Source organism: Trachemys scripta, chromosome 4 (assembly GCF_013100865.1).
Source record: "Trachemys scripta elegans isolate TJP31775 chromosome 4, CAS_Tse_1.0, whole genome shotgun sequence".
Classification (NCBI taxonomy): domain Eukaryota; kingdom Metazoa; phylum Chordata; order Testudines; family Emydidae; genus Trachemys; species Trachemys scripta.
The window spans coordinates 63,152,824-63,176,098 of NC_048301.1; the positions used below are offsets into that span (position 1 = coordinate 63,152,824).

The following is a 23,275-nucleotide window of genomic DNA, read 5'->3' on the forward strand; positions in this document are numbered from 1 at the left end:
TATGCGAGTATCCTGGATCTCTTCCAGGCGAATTGGAGTTCCTCCGCAACTCTCCACAACAGTTCCTGAAATTGCCTGAAGTCATCCAGAGGGGAGGGGGATGCTGCAGTCACCGCTTTGTCCGGAGATGAGGAGGAACTGCCGGGACCAGACTAAGGAGTTCTTCCTCTAACAGTGGATCCGAATGCCTGCTAGAAGGATCCCTTAGGGGGGAGGCAGGTGAAGGTTCTCTTGCAAACTGAGCCAGTTCCAGGTGAGGGGTATTAGGAACAGGGTCCCCAGAATGACCAGTAGGTGTCAGAGGCACCCACTCTTTGCCCAGTATCAGTATCAGTCCCATGGATTTTCCCAGAACTGGTGTCAAGTATCAGAGGGGTAGCCGTGTTAGTCTGAATCTGTAAAAAGCAACAGAGGGTTCTGTGGCACCTTTAAGACTAACAGAAGTATTGGGAGCATAAGCTTTCGTGGGTAAGAACCTCACTTCTTCAGATGCATTTGCATCTGAAGAAGTGAGGTTCTTACCCACGAAAGCTTATGCTCCCAATACTTCTGTTAGTCTGAAAGGTGCCACAGGACCCTCTGTTGCTTTTCCCAGAACTGGAGGATCCTACATCTTATGGGGTGCCAGTGATGACAGTACTAATGGACCGGAGCTTGGAGTCGCTGGATCCCATTATTTGTGGAATTACTTCTTGTGCCTGTGGGCCTTAGCATGAGCTCCATCCCCAGGGCTAGAATTCGTGGAAGGTGTGTCTACTTTTTTTGCTTTTCAGGAAGATTTACTCCCATGCTTATGGGTACGCTTCCTTACCTCCCGACTAGACCCCACCATAAGGTCCATGGTGGTGGTTCTGCCAGCACTGGATTTGGATGTGGTAGCAGGAGGTGTGCTCCTTGCTGATTCAGGCTGACATATGAGGGGGGTTCTCTGACTTGGGTCCGAACGAGGCCTCATGGAAAGCTCCATCAGGTGCTTCCAGAAGCAGAGAGCCTAGCCTGCTTGAGTGTAGCTAGGGAAAGACTGGCAAATACTGTACTTGGACACGATGTGAGCTTCCCCCAAGCAGTAGAGACAGCTCTCTGAGAAGGAGTGCAGGCAGGAGGCACAGCGTTTGAAGCCCGGAGGCCTGGGCATAGTCCAGTACCCATTTGTAGCTCTGGGGGACGGGAGAGGGTTGTGGTGAAGAAAAAACACACCCTCAAATTTATCTAAACTAATCACTAAAACTACAAGAAAAACTACAAGAAACTACTAAAAAATAAATTCTAACGCTATGTACAATTATCTTATTTAAAAGTGTGTCAAGACAAGGACACAAAGTTCCGATCCGGACCATTCGGTGGTAAGAAGGAACTGGAGACGCGGTTGGTCCACCCCACCCATTATCAACTTGGATGGAGGCATGAGGCGAGCCACAGTGCATGCGCAGACCCACAGACATTACTTTCAAATTCTCCTCCAACTCTGGGCACATGGTGCACATGCACAACCCTCAGTGGAATACAATAGGGACCATCACTCGAAGAACACCACTTTATGTCTTCCTCTGCTACTATATACATCTCTGAAGAGAAATTTGATGTACAGTATGAAATAGACTACACTATATAAAGTGGTATTGAACTGTGCTTTTTAATGAGACTAAAATTTTTAATGACACTAAAATACCACAGTCCCTACTGAATTTTTTTACAATCTAATCTGCCTATCTCTTATGTTTCCCTTCTATACTAATTTTTGTGGAAGAGAAGAAGTTAAATAAAAACAACTATAGATTTTCTTATCTACAAATTCCAGTGCATTCTTTCTTCGTGGAGGTAGGACTAATATGTGAAAAAGAAGGGAGCACTGTTGCTTTAATTCATGGAGTTGGGGAATAACAGAAATACCAACTACAAAACTCATTGATATAGGACCACAGGTGTGTACCATTCCTGACTCTGAGCCCCTTCTGGTCCTCATTATAGCAGAGCAAGATCTCTGTGATAGTCAAGTTTAAGACCAGCTTTCTGTTTAAAGATCAACTCTTCTAAGTGCTCCAAAATCTGTACAGTTAATCAGATTGCCTTGAAATTTGGTGTGCTTCATGGGGGCACAAGGTATGGTCAGTGACCCATTTAGGGCCATTTGACCCTGGGGTTCCCAAGATACAAATCTTTTCTTAAAGTTGTTACATTCTAACAACTTTTTTGCTCACAGAAAGTGATCAGCGATCAAACTACAGCTCAGATCATGGCACCAAGGTCTCAGATGCTCAAGGGTTACCCCAACACAGTGCATGGCACTCAACAGTCCTTTGGGAGAAAGGAAATTAAAACCACTGATCTAATAGATTACACAGAACATGTGCAGAGAGAGATGCTTACTATCCAGAAAACTACCTCTATATCACAGGACTTCAGTGGCTTTTAGGAGCTGGATAGTTAGGAATGATGGTAACACAAATTTAAACATCTGAAATCCAGAAAATGAATAGTTAAAATACACATCACCCCTATTTGGTGGTGGTGCTGGGCTCACCAGAGTATGTGGGGGTGTAACCTGGTTTGGAAGAGGAGTGGACTGGAGTGCATGGACCTGGGACATACCTGGGGAAGCCTGGCTGAAGCAGGGGCAAGAGTCCCAATTGGGGGTGGACAGTGGGAGTGAGGGGCCCTGCTCAGTGTGCAGCACGGGCTACATAACCCAGGTGGCGTGCAGCCCTCCAGTAAGCTCCAGTAAGCCTATGATATGTATACACAGCAGCATGGAGCAATGTCTTACATGTTAATAGCTTCTTCAGTGCCAACTAATGGCTTAATGGGATGGGAAGGGGAGGTGGAGCTGGAAATGTTGGCTGGGGGAGAGGGCTACCTGTTGCAGGGAATGGTTGGGCAGCTGGTGGAGAAGGAGAGACACACCATTCTTCTCTCACACATTTAAAGTTACTGTAACAGCCATGTAATAAAACCGTCATGCTTTTGGGACACGACTATGGATGGGATTTCTCTCACAGCCCTGTTAGCAACTACATACTGCAAACATTTCAAAGCATGACCATTATCATCATTCCATTGTAACAACAGGAGGGGGGAGGAGCACTAAGGAATCACATTAGCAACCATGTGATCTATTGGAAAAACCACTGGAATGGGAATATTCTTAGCTCTGCCACTAGCCTCCTGGGTGACCTTAGGCAAGTCACCTCACCTCTCTGTATTTCAGTTTCCCATCTGTAAAATGGGATAATAAATAAAATTTGAGATCTACTGATGAAAAGCCTAGGTAAAAGCTAGGGCTTGGATTACACTTAAAAGTTAGGCTCACATAGCTGCATCGGTCAGGGGTGTGAAAAAAATCACACCCCTGACTGACACAGCTATGCTGACCTAACCCCCAATGTAGAGGCAGCTGTGTTGACAGAAGAATACGTCTGTTGACGTGGCTAACCATTAGGGAGATGGAGGTCCTACACCAATGGAAAAACCCCTTCCATCAGTGTAAGCTGCGTCTATGCTATAGAGTTATGTTGGCATAGCTATGCCAACATAGCTATTCTGGTACAGCAGGGGTGGGCAAACTACAGCCCGCGGGCCACATCCGGCCCGCCAGCAGTTTTAATCCGGACCTCGAGCTCCCGCTAGGGAGTGGGGTCTGGGGCTTGCCCCGCTTCACTCTCCAGCTGGGGAGCAGGGTCAGGGGCCACTCTGCGCAGCAACCAGAAGCAGCAGCATGTCCTTCTTGCTCCGATGCATAGGGGCAGCCACAGGCCTCTGCTCCGCATGCTGCCCGCACCCCAAGCGCCACCCCTGCAACTCCCATTGGCCGAGAACCATGGCAGTGCCTTGTGGATGGGGCAGTGCGCAGCAGAGCCGCCTGGCCGCGCTTCCGCATAGGAGCCAGAGCGGGGACATGCCGCTGCTTCTGAGAGCCGCTTAAGGTAAGCCCCACGTGGAGCCTGCACCCGAGACACCCTCCTGCGCCTCACTCTCTGCTCCAGCACTGATTCTCCTCCCGCCCTCTGAACCCCTCAGTCCCAGCCTGGAGCACCTTCCAACACCCCAAACCCCTCATCCCCAAGCCCCACCCCAGAGCCTGCATCTCCAACCAGAGCCCTCACCCCCGTCCCTGTGCCCAACCCTCTGCCCCAGCCCTAATCCGCCACCCACCCTCTGAACCCCTCAGTCCCAGCCCAGAGCACCCTCCTACACCCCAAACCCCTCATCCCCAGCCCCACCCCAGAGCTCGCACCCCCAGCCGGAGCCCTCACCCCCTCTTCCCCTACCCCCCTGCCCCAGCCCCTTCTCAGTCCCTGAACTCACGCATGGGGGGACTCAGACCCAGATCTTCCCATACCATAATACAGAGGTTCTCAAACTTCATTGCACCACGACCCCCTTCTGACAACAAAAATTACTACAGGACCCCAGGAGGGAGGACCTAAGCCTGAGCCCGCTGAAGCCCCGTCAGTCTGGGCAGTGGGAATTCCAAAGCCAAAACTCCACTGCCCCATGCTGGGGGGCTGAAGCCAAAGCCCAAGCCTTCAGTCCGAGGCAGGAGGCCTGTAACCGTAGCCCCACTGCTCAGGGCTGAAGCCCTCAGGCTTTGGCTTTGGCCCTGGACCCCAACAAGTCTAAGCCAGCCATGGTGATCCCATTAAAATGGGGTCACAACCCACAGTTTGAGAACCACTGCCATAATCACAGCTCTGTGAAGCTCCTCAAAATATCCCCAGATCTCCTTGTATCACAAACACACCTCTATCAACCTGTCCCACCTATTGCCTCCACTGTTCTCAATATCTACATCTAAAACACTGAAAGCAACTGGAGTGCATGCAGATAATTTCCCATGGCTCTTGCCAACTCTGGGGGGCAGAGTTAAGGAAGGGCTTGTGGTTTCACCAGGTAACCTTAACTCTGTGATTTTCACCATTTAAACTATATAGCACTGTCAACACTGCTGGCACAGTAGCTATGCTGCAATTGGCTGCTCCATCCCAGCTGCATGCCACTCCTCTGTTGAGATTTCAAATGCTGTGTACCGTAAATTAATGTTACTCAGAGCAGAAGTAATTTTAAACTGTAAACTGTAGGTTTATCTAGCCTCAGTTACACCTGTTTGCAGAGAGGAACATGGTATTCTGAGCAACTGTGTCCTGATTTCACCCTTCTGCCAGGTTACACCCTATTTCTGTATACATATAGTTTACACAGAGGGATCACAGAGTGAGAGGAGGGAAGGATATAAAGTCAGAGTAAAAAGTGTTTGTGATAGCTCTGAATTTCCATATTTTCTAATATATTGAGTGGTGGGAGCTAGTGGGGGGGAGGGTATTTTTATAGATTTACCTGAAGGTAAAATTTTCTGAGTTTACAGTTGTGGTTTGAAAACAGCAATGTTCTTTTAAGGTGCTTTCTCCCTTTAGTTATTGATACAAATGTACAATCTTAACTCCTGATTAAGGAAGCTTTTTTTGTGTGACCTAATATAAATGCACTTTAAATGAAATGAAATGAGTAACTGCTTTTAGAGAATATTGGTTACATCATTATAACAAGTGGTTAATAGGTATCCATGTGACTACATGAGATACTCACAAAATAGTGATCTTTTTCTGGAAAAATGTATTAAAAATTATAGAATGGGTACAGCATGTATTTACTGTTAATGGAGCACTGGGAAGAAGTTGCATTTATAATAATAGTATTACAGGATCTCCTCCTTTCATAGAATTATGGTAAAAGTAGCCCAGGTATTGTAATATTTTTCTTGAGTGCAGTGGACATGTCTCTATACATGCAAGTCTGGGGTTTCACTTGACCCTAATTTCAAAAGGCCTGAAAGGATGGTATCCTAAGCTTCTTTCACCTTCAAAATTTCAACCTTCCATTTTCACCTCTATAGTTGCCAAATTCCTTTCTCCTCATGGTTGCTTTCATCCTTCTGTAACGATGACTGACGTGGAGACTATAATATAGCCAGAAGGATGGCCAAGTCATTGCTTTTCCTTCTAGAAAGTTAGAATCTACTGGCTTCATAAAAGAAGATTTTGGATTCTGTTGCAAAATCAACTGATGGGCAATTGCAGATCACACTTTTAGTAGCATATTTTATTCAGTGTTTTTAAAACTAGATTTTACAGAATAGCTAACAACTTTCAGTAAGATGTTAATTAGTTCTCAAAGGAAGGTTTTTCATAACTCTTACCTACATACTCTGCCTTTCTAATTAAGAAGCAAACCAAGTAAAATAAGACACTGAAAATGATAAAATAATATATTTTAACTCAATCACACACAGAGGCTTTATAGCTGAATTAGAAGACACTGTCAATTTGAAATTAAAAGGTTTACTTTACTTTAAATGATAAATCATTGGTGCTAGTTTGCTTAAAACACATATTACTTATATAGCTGAATTTTTATCTTAAACAAGTTGAGTAGTAACTGCAGTGAATGTGGAATGTATCAATATTTTTTTTTCCTTAGTTCCGAGATGGTTTCATGATATACAAAATATACCCCTGAAGTTAAGCAATTTATTACTTAAGTTCTGATTTTCCTGTCCATGGCTATATTATAGCTCATTTCTAAAGAGCTGCACTTTTCCAAACTGGATATCTGTTTTGGAAGATTAAAAAAATTGTTCTGTTTTTTAAACCCAGAGAGGGACCCCATTAACTCTAGTTTTTCTTTGTCATGAGAGTGCACACATACCCTGGCACTCAATCACATGAAAACTGCTTTAAACATTAATAGTGCTGGTTTCAAGCAGCAAACTTGGGGTTGGATTTTGAATGCCTTCCAAAAGGTTTAAGATTTTTCAGATCTGGAGATGTGGTCAGGTCAAATATAAAGGTAGAGGCTATTTGCAAACTTCAGATACTGGTTCAGATATTAAACACCCCAACATTTTGGTGCTCATAAGTTTTAGTTTGAGTTCATTTTTAATTTTTGTTATTGCTCCTCTACACATCTATTTTTGTTTTATCTGTGTGTGCTACAAAAATGTAAAATATGGACCTTCAGCTGCAAAACATTAAGGGCCAAAACTTAAAAAAAAAAGGTCTGTAAGGCTCCAAATCCTTCAATCAGATAGCAGGCCCACTCATCTGTATTGAGCACTATTAAATTAAATGGGACTCTGCAAAGGTGACACACTTTCATGGATCTAGTTGTAGGACTGGCATTAAATTTACACTTGTTGCTCACAACTACTTTGTGCCTCATAAAGAGAATTTGTGAACAGAAACAGCATTTGCAGCTATAAATTAAGATCTCAGGATATTTGATCAGCATATGCAAATGCAATTTGCATACAAATTGTGTGTGTTGTAATATTAAAACTATTGTACACACAAAACTACAGGTGAAAATTAAGAATCTAGATCAAGGCTCTTTTGAAAATCTGAAGTGACACCATCTTTAGGAGCTTGTTGATATTGATAGGTTTCTCATACTCTTTTTTCCTTTTTCAAGATGTAACTTTTTCTCTTATTCTCTGTGTTTATGTATTTTTTAAATAAGCTGAACCAATATTAGCAGGAGTGGGAGCTCTAATAAAGACAAGGCTTCAGCTGCTTCTTGCATTTTTACCACCATGTTTAGTCAATGTCCTTTTCAGAAGATGATTCAGGAGGCAGGAGTCTTGTCTACACTAGGGCTTCCACTAAATCCAAAATGGGAAGGTATTTTTGTTGTTTTCTTAACTTCTCCCCACCATTCACAAGCCTTTAGAGACGTGATTAGAGCCCAGTTCCTCCTACCTCAATGGTAAATTACTATATGGTCCAGTCTGCAATACAAAATGTGTATATATGCACAGCGCTTAAACATTTTAGAGGCCCAACTATAATGTAGCATGGCTTTGCCTCTGTGGATACAAGGCCAGGGGCAGAGCATAGCTTTTTGACATAGTTATAATATGGTTAGGTCCCAACCACACTGGAAAGATCAAGTGATATTATAACACAGGTGGTCACTAACATGTATAAAGCTCCATGTTTAAAGAGACACTGTCAACTTTCTTAGATTGCAAGCTCTTCAGGGACAGGACCGTGTCTTCAAAAATATTTATATTGTATTTAATATACAATTTTATATCAGTGGGGCTCTGATTCTGTTTTGGTCTTCTGGGTGCTACTGTAATACAAATATCAGGACTACTGTAGTGTATAGGAATAGGTAGTATCCCTCTAAATAGTTTTTGAGCCCTCTAGTGGCACTCATCATGTTCAGTGTTTTAGAAGTTGTCAAAAACTGGTCAGAGCTTGTACTTAGGTCTTGAATGTTTGAGTATATGTAGTAAACAGTGTCCTTTTGGACCCAACTAAGTCCATGTATAAGAATAGGGTTGTAGCCCTATACAGTACTATTATTAATAACAACTTGAAATTGAGTCAGTTTGCAAAAGTTAGGTATAGTTTAAAGTACCAGACATCTCCACCTAACCCCCCTGCCAATTTCTGTGGTTTTACCACTACACCAGGGATTTCCCTATCCCCGCCCCTGAATTTTCCCCAACATCCCCCCACCCCCCAGTTTTGTGAACTAGTTATATGCAAAAAGCAACAGAGGGTCCTGTGGCACCTTAGAGACTAACAGAAGTATTGGGAGCATAAGCTTTCGTGGGTAAGAACCTCACTTCTTCAGATGCAAGTCTGAAGTTATATGCAGTGTTGCCGATTTTGTGATTGTTTGGAAATTTCAATTGAAATTGAAACATGAATACACACTTTAAAAGCATATACAGTGTATGATAAAATACATGTATCTGAAAAAGTATAATAGATTTGAAAAGTATGAACATAGACTAGCTTCCTTATACAGCTGTTGTTTTTTATGACCATGTCAGTGCATTCAGTCCGGTGATGTTGGCCAACCTAATAATTTCAAATGATGACTTGTAAGCAAAGTCTAAATGAGCTCTTCCTGACAGTAGTGATGAGCTGGGGCTGGGGGGAAAGGCTTCAGGACCAGATTGTATTTACATTCACACCTAATCTACCTAGGTATCCAGCAAACAGAGCTGTGTTGCCCAAGTGATAGATTTTGGCTGGGGTTGGGTTACAAATCACTTTGAATGGGGGGGGGAGGGGAAGGGAGTAATGAAATGTTGTTATTCTTATTGTATGAGTAAAGGGCAGTAGAAGTGTACTTAGCCTGTGCTGATTGAGGGCATCAAGAAAGAGGGGGCGGGGACAGGTGTTTTGCTTGATGGACTGCCTGAGTCACAAGTACTATTTGCCCTGCCCCTCTCCACTTTTTAAAGACAGAGCTGATTAGGCTCCATAGATAATCTTTTGTTTTGTTAAGTGACCACTACAGCTGAAATCACTGATAATCACTGATAATCAAGTCTAAGTGCTTAGATCTGCTGTGGGACAGTGTTTCTGTGGAAGAGACAGCCCAGTCTGCACTAGCTCACTAAGAGCTCAGCTGAAATCACTGAGAGCTAGTGGAACCTCAAGAGACCAACTCACAGAGGTCACAGTGGCAGGTGGCAGCAGAAGGTGATGGCGCAGGGCCATTGGCAACGGAGCGATGGAGTGAACGGTGGCACAATGAATAACAGTGGCCAGAGCGAACAGTGAGAAGCTGGAGGAATGAACAAGTTGCCTTCTTGCCCCCACCTGGGAGGTGAACTCATGTGAAAGCACCTCTGAACTCTGAGTCTCCACTGACCAAGGACAGCACCAGTGAGTGTTAATGAGGCTGTTAAGAATGCTGGAGACACAACACAGTTCATGTGAACAAACATGGCTGTGGCATCATACTTTCCATTTAGGCAAGAGATACCACACACTACAAATTGGAGGCCAATGTTGAATGCATTGTCACTTGTTCATCCTGAAGTTGAACACTGGTTCTGAACAAGACCAGTAAATGCTCACTCTCTTTCTGCAAGAAACTCAAGTGACTGGCTAGAAGCATGTGGTGCAACAGTGAAAGACTCAACAGTTGAAAAAGTGAAGAATACATGCATACATGGCTGATGAATGCACAGTTGCAAATGGGCATCAAGTATTAAGTCATTGTGTATGTTATCTTGATGTCAGTGGTAGGCCAGTAGATGCATTTCTAGATGTTCAAGTTATAGAAGACACATCAGCTGCATCTGTGACAACCCACATCTTAGAAGAGCTAAATGCTTGTCAATTGGACCCCAAACAGATGGAAAACAAAGGATTCCCACCTTATGTAAATCCTATTTAAGGGTGGGGAGGAAGGCAAACAGGACTCCTCCTCTCCATGGCCTGTCTGCCCAAGAAGAAAGACTGTTAAAGCTAAAGCCTGTCTGCCCAAGATGAAAGACTGCTGAAGCAAAGGCGGGCGGGAGGAGTCCAGACTGAGAAAGGGATCCAGTCTGAAAAGAAATATAACTGCAACTTTGAACCACAAAAACTTTGCAACCTGCCTAAAATAACATTTAGAGTACATTTTGTAACCTGTTTCTTAAGTATATTGAGCTTAGTTTACGTATTTTGCTTTATTTGGAAGTAAATCTGCTTTGTTCTGTTATCTCTTATACTCACTTAAAATTCACCTTTTGTAGTTAATAAATTTATTTCTTGTTTATAATATAACCCAGTTTATGTAATTTCTAGCGGGGGTGGGGGGACAACAAGAAGTTGTGCATATTTCTCTCCACATTGAGGGAGGGGGCAAATGTAATAAAATCTTTGGGTTTGTATCCCATAAAGGGAGTGGGCACCAGAGTGTTGGAGCAAGCCCCTAGGGCTAAATCTTTCCAAGGTGGATATCTGTCTCTCTGGGGGCCCTGCTTGTGTGCTTGGCTGGAAGAGGCTTGTGAGCCTAACCTAGCAAGGCCAGGTAAAGGGGACCCAGGCTGGCTGAACAGGCTGACTCAGTGACATCCCAGCACATCAGGTGACACCCCAAAGGGCCCAAACCTGTCACACTTATAAAAAAATTAACAGGCTCACACTAACTGTCTTGTTGCCCTTAATTGTTTCTTCATTAATTTACAACTTGGAAAGCCTCTATCCTGGCACAGCTAACTTAACATGCTGTAAATCTGAATTTTTCATTGCACCAAAGACAGATGTGATAAAAGTGCCTGAAGAGCTTCTCCATTTTCCAGAATTAAAAAAATAAACAATCAAAAAACAAACCCTGCAACACTACATTTCAATATGCCAAACAGTTGCATGCATCACCTGGACACATTAAACAAGCAAGAGAACTTTCTAAAAACCTATCTGCAATAGAGGACAGTTTGTTGGCCACAACTGTTTATAAAAGGATACCACCAATTTGAAACCCACTTAATTAAAAAAATAAGGTAACTGCAGGTAGGGTGACCAGATAGCAAATGTGAAAAATCGGTACAGGGGGTGAGGGGTAATAGGCGCCTATATAAGAAAAAGACCCAATAATCAGAACTGTCCCTACAAAATCAGGACATCTGGTCACCCTAATTGCAGGCATTATGTGTGTCTTTGGGTCTCCCTGCAAATGTCTGATTTTACAATCACATTTTCCTATTCTGAGAATTTTTCTCTCTCTTCTATTGCCTATCCACACAAACAGGGGAAACTGATTGACAGTTTCTTTTTCAACAAAGAAACTTTTATTGGTGAACAGACGCTAGTGGCCAGATTTTCAAAAGTGCCCAGAAGCAACCACCAATGAGAGCTGCTTTGTGCTGAGCTATTTTGAAAATCCGGTCATAAGTGTTGTCAAATGCACAAAGTAAAAAAATGAAAAAATAGAGACATATTTTTCCACTTCCTAATTTCTTTCATTTACATTAGGTGACACAGCAGATAGACAATTTTCAGACAGAAGTGTTATTTTTAAATTGGCAGTGTCTCTTTCATGAAAGGAGGTAGTTTAGTTTCAATGCAGCTTTCCTGCTTTGCAAAGACTAAATCTACTCATGGACAGAAATTTACCAGCTGTGAGCTAGACTAAATCCTTACAGTTTCCATCATGATTAAACGTGGTCTACTCTTATCCAAGGAAACTATATTAGCAACTTTCTGGGAAAACCCTTATTTAAGCATAATTCTGACACCGTTTCGCTACAATCTAGAGGGAGGCCTACAACCCTGTCCACAAAGGGATAACAACTATTTTAGCTACAAATGTGTCTAAACATAGTTGCTGCTAGCAGGACTCTAACAGAGCTTCACTGCAAGGAGAAAAGAGTTTCCTCCTTCTCCACCTGAGAGCCAGCCTGACCAATTTGCTAACTGTACTTGCAATATTTTATATCTGTGATGGAAAAAACTGAAGCTAAACTGTGCACACACATTTAAAAAAATTAGGCCAATCTACATCCTGGGATACAAAACAACTCTAAGAAACATTATAGCATTAAAGCATACTTTTTAATGAGTTTATTTCGCTGACATTTTCATATCCTAGTAAATACAGTTCAACCATCATGAGGAACTGGATATTCTGGCTTCCTATGTGATTCACAATACCATGTATCTGGTACCGGCATTTTCTGACAGCACATTTGCCCATTTCCAAGCATCTGGGGTCCAGCTGGAAAGAGGGGCTAGCATTCTATATGGAGATGAAAAAAAGCTTGGTGCTGGAGAGAAAACACTGATTATTGGATTAGCTGACAAAATTCTGACATAATTATACCTACAACACTGTTTGTCTTGTCATCACCAGCCATCGATTCTATTAAACTACTGAGAGAAGCTAACCATTAAACAAATCAACATATCTGTGCATGCTTTATAGAAAAAAATAAACATTAGATATAAGCTATTTATAATAATAAATATGCAGAAAGCAGAAGACAATGTGGAAATTCTTTTTAGATTAGATTAAACATTTATGGTGTAATGGTGAATGATGAGATGTTTGGATCTATGTGTAATCAATGTTATGTCACACTGCTTTAATAGTCATTGCAAGCTAAAGCTGCTTGGCAAATCTCAAATCACATCTTTGTAACCACAACATAAATTATGAGACACAAAATATAATTCTGAACTCTAATCTCTTTTTTACTGGAAAGAAGCTGCAAAAATTGGACATAGCACAGAACGAAGACACAAGTTTCCCTATTAACTTTGCCCATAGCAGTTCTCATTGATTGGTCCCAACATTATTTTATCCATTGGAAGCAATGGAATGTTTTTAGATTATTAAGTGTTACAGATACCCAAAGAAAGCACACTGGTGGTTCCTGATCCTATTTTTCTCCACTGAAAGCCTTCCAGGTGGGCCAAATTGTATATTCCTCCCCCCTCAATTCATCAATGATCCCATTTTCACAAATGGAGAGTTGTTGGCTTTATTTTTTAAACCAAGAATCCACTTCTTGATTTATGCTCCCATCTTTTCCCACTGAAAATCCCTTGGAGGAACCTGAATCTATCCTCACCAGTAACAGCAGATCTACAGGATCTCCTGAACATGACTTCCCAAACAACAGATCCCTAAGTGATCTTGCCTATATCCTCTCCAGAAGAAATAACCAATAGGTGTTTCCAACTGTTCTCTGAAAGACTAGCAAGTAATTCTGACTCTACTTTTACCTCTTTAGGTGGTAATAACTTATCTTTCTCAGGAAATGTTTCTGACTCTGTTCTTTGATGAAGTACACTGGGTGCTCCTTTAATAGATCTTCTCAATATGCTTTCACAAGAGAAATTTTATAGCAGCACGATTAGCACCTCCATATTACTGTGTTTTGCAAAGCAGCTATGAACCATACAACTTAGCAAATGACTGATATAGTGCAGTTGCTTTTATGAAGACGAAGACTTATTCACCTGTTGGAGTTGTGCTTTTGAGATGCGAATGACAGGGGGAAACTTGTTGCCACTGGGAATGACAGGAAGTTTCCTACGGCCAGTTGAGCGGGAAGAGGAGGAATGGCTCTCTGCTGATTGACTCCTGGGTAACCCAGCCTCTTTCTTAGGGTCCGAGTGGGAGGATAGATGGGCAATAGGGCTCAGGGTGCGGAGGATGGGACTTGAAATTCTCGGAGTGGAGAAATGCAGCATGTGAGATGAGTTGAGCTGTGAGAACAACATGGTGGGGGAAAAATAAGTTTTTCAAATACATTATTTTTAACAATTTATTTTTGACCTACTGCCCATGTAGCTTTCTTACAGTAACAGAATCACATCTCTCTCTCAGGCTAAAAGCTGATAATTTAAGAGAGAGATAAAATCAGAAGCCTCCACATTTATCATCCATTAAAAAAATTAGTATCACAATAAGAAGTGAGCATCCTTTTTCTCTTCGGCCATCTAGTCCTCTAACTTTTCTCATATATTCAGCAAGCATACATATAGGATAGGTATAAACATTAAGCAAAGAAACTGTTGCAAAGATAGTGAGTGCATGAAATTGTTGATCATCGCATTTGTCTTTTCTACTGTTTAACACAGCAACATTGTTTTTTGACCGAATGATTTTTGCAGATCCATATACACCATGCTTTACAACTGTGGTGGAACCAAAGCACAATGGGACTGCTGAAGCACCTAATTTAGAAGGCTAAGCACTGAGGCTAAAAGCAGCGACTTCTGGGAAATTTCCAAATGATGGATGAAATTAAAGGAACAAACTGAAATGGTGAAGCTATAGCAATTGTGGATTCCTGTACTGCCTGGATCAGGCCTGAGCTAAAGATTTCATCCCAAATGTTGCAACCAACAGGAAAAAAAACAAACCTTGGAAAGAGCTTGGATGGCTGTGGTGTGTAGAATAGGCAATGTACAGGAACTGCAAGAACAAAGCCTTCCAGCTAGCAGTTTTTTGGAACACCTTTTCACTTAGGGTAGACAAAGCTCCAATAAAACCTATAGCCCTTGGATGCACAACTCTGAAGCCAACTAAATCTTTGCAAGTCCTAATAAGCATTGAAGCAATACTGTTGAATATCTATTGCTAAAAATGATCAGATGAGATTATTATTTATCTCCTTTTTTGCAATTACTTTTAGACAAAATCAGAAAAGGGAGCGATATGGAAAAAATTCCTTTAAAGTTTCTTGGACTTGATTTCTTCTGTTACTGCTATTCTTTTCATTGGTATTTGGGAATCCCATTTGTCTTCCTATTATGATTGGATATTGAAAGTACTGTGGATGTATTGCACAGTTTCCAAGGAGAAGGTGTTAGCAGCAGCATCACTCCTAGAGCTTCAGTTCCCATAAAGTACAATTGTCATTCACTTAAAAAAAACTATGCCCAATGTTCATAAAAGCAGCATGTGAGGAGGGAAGATATATTAAAATTAAAAGAGGAGGAACTCTAAAATAAAGGGAAGAACATTTCGAAGCCCTACTTCCTGTACTCCTCGCATTTCAAAGGCTACTACTTATGATCATGTTAGTGACATTTCTAAATAATAACAAAAACAGAAGCATGCAGACAAATCACTTTTATAATTGTGATATATATTAATATATATATATTGAAAGTGGATTGCTAAACAAGTGTGACAAGAACAAACATCTGCTTGATTAATTTAAACTGAAAGATGAAAGTGATATTAGCTGGTACAGATTGGCCTCTTTCAATACTAATGAAAAAGTTGTACTGCTGAGAGATCTACTTGACAAATACTACATGTTGAAGACAGCTTTGTTCAGATACCATATAAAGTCTCACTGCATTTGGATACAGGTAGCAGAAATAAGAAAGAACAGGAAAATTAGTTCCCTCATCTGTAATTTTTGTTTCTTATATTGGAAGGCACCAAGAGCTCTAAATATTACTCATGGAATAGACCTGTTCATTCCACCCCAATACAGTCATTTTAGACTGTTTTCTTTCCTTTTTTGAGTTCAGATTTCATGTATTGGGCTGCTACAGTCCTGCATTCTGACCCAGGGAGATTAATTCTAATGCTGAAACTACATAAACTAGGCAGAAAACATTAACATCACTGTAGATGGCACAATTAGTAGAATTAACGGAATTACATCTACAAACTCAATTTTATCAATAACCTTTTACTGTAAAAGGAGGGTTTACCCATACCAGTGCTTCCCTTCCATTATGAGAAATAAAAATTACAGGTTAAGTAAATTAATTTTCTCTTTCTCATACATGAGCATCCAATGGCCTGGACAGTACTTATGGCAAGTAGCAAGCAGTAAAAGCCAATTCCTAAAGAGGGAAAACACATCAAATACAAGTCAATGTAAATCCCCACAGGTAAAACAAAAATGAATAATGTATTTTATTCATTTAATTTTTGTAATATTAACTTTATTATTTGCTTGTTTAGTTTAGGTTAAGGTAAGCCAAAAGTATCAAGGGTTGCATAATTTGAGGAGAGAATGTCAATCTAATAGAACTTGGGGAAATAACTGCAAATCTTAAGTGGCCACACAGTAAATCCTTTTATCACAAGAATCTGAGGGTATGTCTACACTGCAATTAAAAACCCATGCCTGGCCCATGCCAACTGACTCAGGCTCAGACTAAGGGGCTGTTTAACAGCAGTGTAGACGTTTGGGATTGGACTGAAGTCCAGGCTCTAGGACCCTACCAGCTGGTAGAGTGCCAGAGCTTGGGCTGCAGCCCAAACCTGAATGTCTACATCACAATTAAACAGCCCCGCAGCCTGACCCCGGCAACCCCGAGTCAGCTGGCAAGGTGCCTGATTGCGGTGTAGACATACCCTGAGGCACTCCTAACAGAATAAACTTTGATGATCCCAGGAGGGGACTTAGTGGATGCTTTGCACACTTAATCTTAGTTTTATTTTTGAGAGATAACATACTGGGACCTTGAAGAATTTTTTGACACTTCCATGAAGGTAGAATAAGGCATCTAACTTTCTCCACTCTTTGGTCCAGTGCTGAGAGATTTTAAAACCCATTTCGCATCCAAAAAAGGTTTTTCTAGTAACAGTTGGGAAAGAAATAGACTGGTCCAACTTTCTCACTGTTATCCAAGATCAGGGGTCGGCAACGTTTGGCACGCGGCTCGCCAGGGTGCTTACGCTGGCGAGCCGCATGCAAACGTTGCCGACCCCTGTCCAAGATAGTTGTACCTCAAAAGGAGACAAACAAATACGGTGAAGCATACACTTGAGGAGTAAAAAGATAGTAAGGGGGCCGGCAGTGGTTGGAGCAGGGGTCAGGCCTTGTGGTAGAGCAACAGTTGGTAGCCAGGAATAAGAGCTCAGGATCAGAGCTGGAGTAACAGGCCAGATGTCACAGCCAAAGTTCAGAGCCGGAGTCAGAAATCAGAGCCGAAGGTCAGAGCCAGGTTATCTGGAGTAAGGCAAATTTGGGGCCAAGGTAGGAGCAGGGCTGAATCTGAGGCAGGAACAGGGCTGGGACAAGGATGAAACAAAGCATGAGCACAGCTTGGAACAAGCAGAGTAGGGATTATCACAGCCGTGGGTGAATGCTTTCACCAGTTGCTGAACAACTGCTTCTTTTGGGTTAAAGAGATGGTCTGCTGACTCTTCCAACCAATCAGGCAGCATAGCCAATCAAGCAGCCTACTGCAGGCCGGTTGTATGCCTCAATTTTTGCCATAAGTGCAATACTAACTCAATATGAGGGGCCCCGCAACCAACTCCACTCTGTGCCTATTATTCTTGGAAGCTAATCCCAGCAGAAAAAAATTACAATGTTTAGGACTAGGAGCTACTGGCTATCAGGGTGGCTTTTGAGGAGTGGGGCTACATCCTAGAAGGAGCCTAGTTCCTGGTCCAAGTCCTGATGGACCACAAGAACCTGGAGTACATACAGACTGCAAGATGCCTTAACCAATGCCAGATCTGCTGGTCTCTCTTCCTCACTGACTTCGACTTTGTTATAACCTATCAACACAGGAAAAGAAACAGCAAGGCAGATACCCTATCTCACAAAGATGAATATCTCGCACCTGGCAGTGAGCCTTCTGCTACTATGCTCAAGATGTCCAACTATGGCAATGGGACAACTGACAGCAGTCTGATGTCCTCCATCCACTTCTACTCCCCAATGACCTATTTGCAACCCAGATCTGCCAGATCCTGAACTATGAGGGTACGCAAAATGATTGAGTTCCAACTACAGAATGGCCTCTTCTGTCTTAAGGGTTGTGTTTATGTTCCAGAGGGACAATCTAGGCTTCAGGTATTGAAATTATGTCACAATTTGCCACTTGAGGGCCCTGAATTCAAGACCTGGAATCTGGTTTCAAGGAGCTTTTCATTACCTCAGAGCTCAAAAACCTTTAAGGTGGTTTGAAAACTCTGCTGCTTCTACTGTTATTTGTTAATCCAGGACCAACATGAAGAGATGGAGGAATATCCTCCACCGAAGTGAAGTATGAAATAGGAGACTACCACGGGTGGTATAAATACTGGTGTTTGAAAACATGTAAGAGGATTTCTGTAGTGACCTTATAGCTGTGTCACTTTTGGCAACTCATTGTACCAACCTTTTCATTGCAGAATTACATTTAGATTGTCCACTGCTATGAGCTACTAAACCACACTCTCCTGCTTTGATTTGTGAAGAACTTCCAGTGGGACCAATAAGGTGGCAACCTAGGCTTGGATATCTTGGCACACAAACTGAGGAGCTTGAGAGAAGAAAAAAAATCAGGCATACTTTTTCCTACAGTTTCCAAGTATTTGGATGGTCTGCTGTTTGAGCAGGCCAATGGTACATGTAGACCACTTTGCTGTGTGGTTAAGGAAAGCCAGTGGCAGACAGGGCTAAATCACAATGACATACTCTGAGCCAGAAGAAATGGAGGCCTACTGACATTAACAAGTTGGTGATATAGCCACTCTGAGTTGCTGAAGGAAGGCAGTGAAGAGTGTGGCAGGCTGAGCTAGGGTACACACTCACATACAGAGGGAGCTGACCTGCTGGCATAGGCTAGACATCTCTGCTGCACTGCTGAGAGAAGTCAGTGGAAGGTGTAGTAAAATGCATGGCAAGGCTCCACTGCATTACTCATACTCTGAGTTGGAAGCCATGTATATTCAAATATACAGGATCCTCAGGATGCCTTAAAATGAAAGGTAACAGGTTGCAACTACAGATATGTGACTCATCTGACATTCCCAATGGTTTGTGATAGAAAATTCTCATACTAAAGCTTTCTGCTGTGGAGAGCAGAAAACCTAAAGCTGTTCTCTCTAAGGCCTGGTCTACACTATGACTTTAATTTGGATTTAGCAGCGTTAAATCGAATTAACCCTGCACCCATCCACACAACAAAGCCATTTATTTTGAAATAAAGGGCTCTTAAAATCGATTTCTGTACTCCACCCCGACAAGCAGAGTAGCGCCAAAATCGATATTGTCATTTCGAATTAGGGTTAGTGTGGCCGCAATTCGATGGTATTGGCCTCCGGGAGCTATCCCACAGTGCACCATTGTGACCGCTCTGGACAGCAATCTGAACTGGGATGCACTGGCCAGGTAGACAGGAAAAGCCCCGCGAATATTTGAATTTTATTTCCTGTTTGCCCAGCGTGGAGAGCACAGGTGACCACAGAGAGCTCATCAGCACAGGTAACCATGCAGGCCGATAATCGAAAAAGAGCACCAGCATGGACTGTATGGGAGGTACTGGATCTGATCGCTATATGGGGAGAGGATTCAGTGCTAGCAGAACTTCGTTCGAAAAGACGAAATGCCAGAACTTTTGAAAAAATCTCCAAGGGCATGATGGAGAGAGGCCACAATAGGGACTCAGAGCAGTGCCGCGTGAAAGTCAAGGAGCTCAGACAAGCCTATCAAAAAACAAAGGAGGCAAACGGTCGCTCCGGGTCAGAGCCACGGACATGCCGCTTCTACGCCGAGCTGCATGCAGTTCTAGGGGGGGCCGCCACCACTCTGACCTTGGATTCCGAGGCGGGGATAATCTCATCAGCTACACCTGAGGATTCTGTGGACGGGGAGGAGGAGGAGGAGGAGGACGAGCTTGCGGAGAGCACCCAGCACTCCATTCCCCCCCAACAGCCAGGATCTTTTTCTCAGCCTGACTGAAGTACCCTCCCAACCCTCCCAAGCCAGTATCCAAGACCATGACCTCATGGAAGGGACCTCAGGTGAGTTTACCTTTTAAAATATAAAACTTGTTTTAAAAGCAAGCATTTTTTAATGATTACTTTGCCCTGAGGACTTGGGATGCATTTGCGGCCAGTACAGCTACTGGAAAAGTCTGTTAACGTGTCTGGGGATGGAGCAGAAATCCTCCAGGGACATCTCCATGAAGCTCTCCTGGAGGTACTCCAAAAGCCTTTGCAGAAGGTTTCTGGGCAGTGCAGCCTTATTCCATCCTCCATGGTAGGACACTTGACCACGCCATGCTTGCAGCAAGTAATCTGGTATCATTGCATGACAAAGCCTGGCAGCGTATGGTCCCGGTGTTTGCTGGCATTCAAGCAACATCCCTTCTTTATCTCGCTGTGTAATCCTCAGGAGAGTGATATCGCTCATGGTAACCTGGTTGAAATATGGGAATTTAATTAAGGGGACAGAGGTGGCCGTTCCTACTGGGCTGTTTGCCTGTGGCTGAAAAGAAATCCTTCCCTGCAGTTAGCCAAGTGCAGGGGGCCGGGGGAAATTGGCCCAGAGCTTTTCGTGTTTGGCTAGGAGGGATCTTCCCTGATACCAGCCACGCGGTGGAGAGAGGGGTAAAGCAATCATCCCAGAGAATTCATGGCGGGGTGGGGGGTGTTACTTTGGTTCCTGCAGGGATCTTCCCTGATACCAGCCACGCGGTGGGGGGAGGGATAAAGCGATCATCCAGAGAATTGGAGGTGGGGGAGTTAGTTTGTTTTCTACTGCTGAAGGTTAACAGGAAAACCGCAGCACTCAACGGGCTTTGCTTGGTATGTGGGAAAGGAGGGCGCAGAAGCCGAAAGACAATGGCTTACCATGGCCGCATGCAAGCCGAATTCTGTTGCCCGGACCTGCGTCTGTGATCTCTAGCAGCAAAGCCACAGACACTCAATATTAAGAGGCAAAATGCAACCTTGCACAGAAATCACATGTTCTATGTAATGTGAATAGTGTTGGTCACCGTGAAAGAGTATAAGCATTGTTCTGCAAAATGTATCTTTTTAAAAAATTCTCTCCTTTTTTCCCTCCCTCCAGCAGCTGCAAATTTTTCAAGCCTCCCTCCTCCGTCCCAAAGGCTATCTCAGATAAGGCATCGGAAAAAGAAGATGTGAGACGAGATGTTCGCAGAAATCATGGAATCCACCCGCAGTGAAAGAGCTCATCTGAATGAGTGGAAGGACACGGTTTCAAAGTATAGGAAAGAAGCCAGTGAACGTGAGGACAGGAGGGACCAACGTGAGGAGAGGAGAGACGCTCGAGATGAGAGGTGGCGGCAGGAAGATCAGAGGAGGCAGGATGCAACGCTGGGGCTGCTGCGTGAGCAAACAGACGTGCTCCGGCGTCTGGTGGAGCTTCAGGAACGGCAGCAGGATAACAGAGTGCCACTACAGCCCCTGTATAACCCCCTTCCCCCCTCACCATGTTCCATAGCCTCCTCACCCAGACGTGTAAGAACGTGGGGGGGGGAAGCTCCGTACACCCTCCCATTCCACCCCAATGGACAGCCCAAGCAAAAGGCTGTCATTTTTTTAACCCTTTTTAGTGGCCTTTTCCTTCCCGCCGATCCTCCTCCCAAACCCCACCCAGGTTCTCTCCCTCTTTTTATAATCAATTAATAAAGAATAAATGATTTTTAAACGATAGTGACTTTATTTCCTTTGAAAGCAAGCTGGGGGAAGGGGGAGGGTGGGTTCCTTACAGAGAATGAGTCAATAAAGGGGGCGGGTTTTCACGAAGGAGAAACAAACAGAAATTTCACACTGTAGCCTGGCCAGTCATTAAACTGGTTTTCAAAGCTTCTCTGATGCACAGCGCTTCCTGGTGTGCTCTTCTAATCGCCTTGGCTGCGCGTAATCAGCAGCCAGGTGATTTGCCTCAGCCTCCCACCCCGCCATAAACGTCTCCCCCTTACTTTCACAGAGATTGTGGAGCACACAGCAAGCAGAAATAACAATGGAGATATTGGTTTGGCTGAGGTCTGAGCAAGTCAGTAACGATCGCCAGCGACCTTTTAAACGGCCAGATGCACATTCTACCACCATTCTGCACTTGCTCAGCCTGTAGTTGAACAGCTCCTGATTCCTGTCCAGGCTGCCCGTGTATGGCTTCATGAGCCATGACATTAAGGGGTAGGCTGGGTCCCCAAGAATAACTATTGGCATTTCAACATCCCCAACGGTTATTTTCTGGTCCGGGAAGTAAGTCCCTTGCTGCAGCTGTTTAAACAGATTAGTGTTCCTGAAGACCCGAGCGTCATGAACCTTTCCCGGCCAGCCCACGTTGATGTTGGTGAAACGTCCCTTGTGATCCACAAGTGCTTGCAGCACCATTGAAAAGTACCCCTTGCGGTTTATGTACTGGGTACCCTGGTGCTCCGGTGCCAAGATAGGGATATGGGTTCCATCTATCGCCACACCACAGTTAGGGAATCCCATTGCAGTAAAACCATCCACTATGACCTGCACATTTCCCAGAGTCACTACCTTTCGTAGCAGCACCTCAGTGATTGTTTTGGCTACTTTCATCACAGCAGCCCCCACAGTAAATTTGCCCACTCCAAATTGATTCCCGACTGACCGGTAGCTGTCTAGCGTTGCAAGCTTCCACAGGGCTATCGCCACTCGCTTCTCAACTGTGAGGGCTGCTCTCATCTTGTATTCTGGCGCTTCAGGGCAGGGGACAGCAAGTCACAAAGTTCCATGAAAGTGCCCTTACGCATGCAAAAGTTTCGCAGCCACTGGGAATCGTCCCACACCTGCAACACTATGCGGTCCCACCAATCTGTGCTTGTTTCCCGGGCCCAGAATCGGCGTTCCACGGATAGAACCTGCCCCATTAACAACATGATCTCCAAAGCACTGGGGCCCGTGGTTTGAGAGAATTCTGTGTCCATGTCCATGTCCTCATCCCGCTTGTCGCTGCGCTGCCGTCGCCGCCTCCTCCTCGCCTCATTTTTCTGGTCCTGGCTCAGCATAAACTGCACGAGAACGCGCGAGGTGTTTACAATGTTCATGACTGCTGTCTTGAGCTGAGCAGGCTCCATGCTTACCATGGTATGGAGTCTGCAGTGTTCACCCAGGAAAAAAGGCGTGAAATGGTTGTCTGCCGTTGCTTTCATGGAGGAAGGGGTGAGGCTGTACCCAGAACCACCTGCGACAATGTTTTTTGCCCCATCAGGCACTGGGATCTCAACCCAGAATTCCAATGGGCGGGGGAGACTGCGGGAACTATGGGATAGCTATGGGATAGCTACCC

At 43.7% G+C, this 23,275-nt stretch overlaps 1 protein-coding gene across 4 annotated transcripts in view; it reads right to left on the bottom strand.

Annotated features, from left to right (window-relative positions):
- TTBK2 (tau tubulin kinase 2) overlaps positions 1-23,275 on the bottom strand; it is a 219,450-nt gene that overhangs the window by 12,512 nt on the left and 183,663 nt on the right. For 2 of the 4 annotated variants that reach the window (XM_034769194.1, XM_034769193.1), the window contains exon 14: positions 13,749-13,997. The exons of the other annotated variants lie outside the window; for them this stretch is intronic. In XM_034769194.1, the coding sequence (XP_034625085.1) occupies positions 13,749-13,997 (249 nt within the window). The remainder of the gene's footprint in view (positions 1-13,748; positions 13,998-23,275) is intronic. 4 annotated transcript variants of the gene reach the window in all.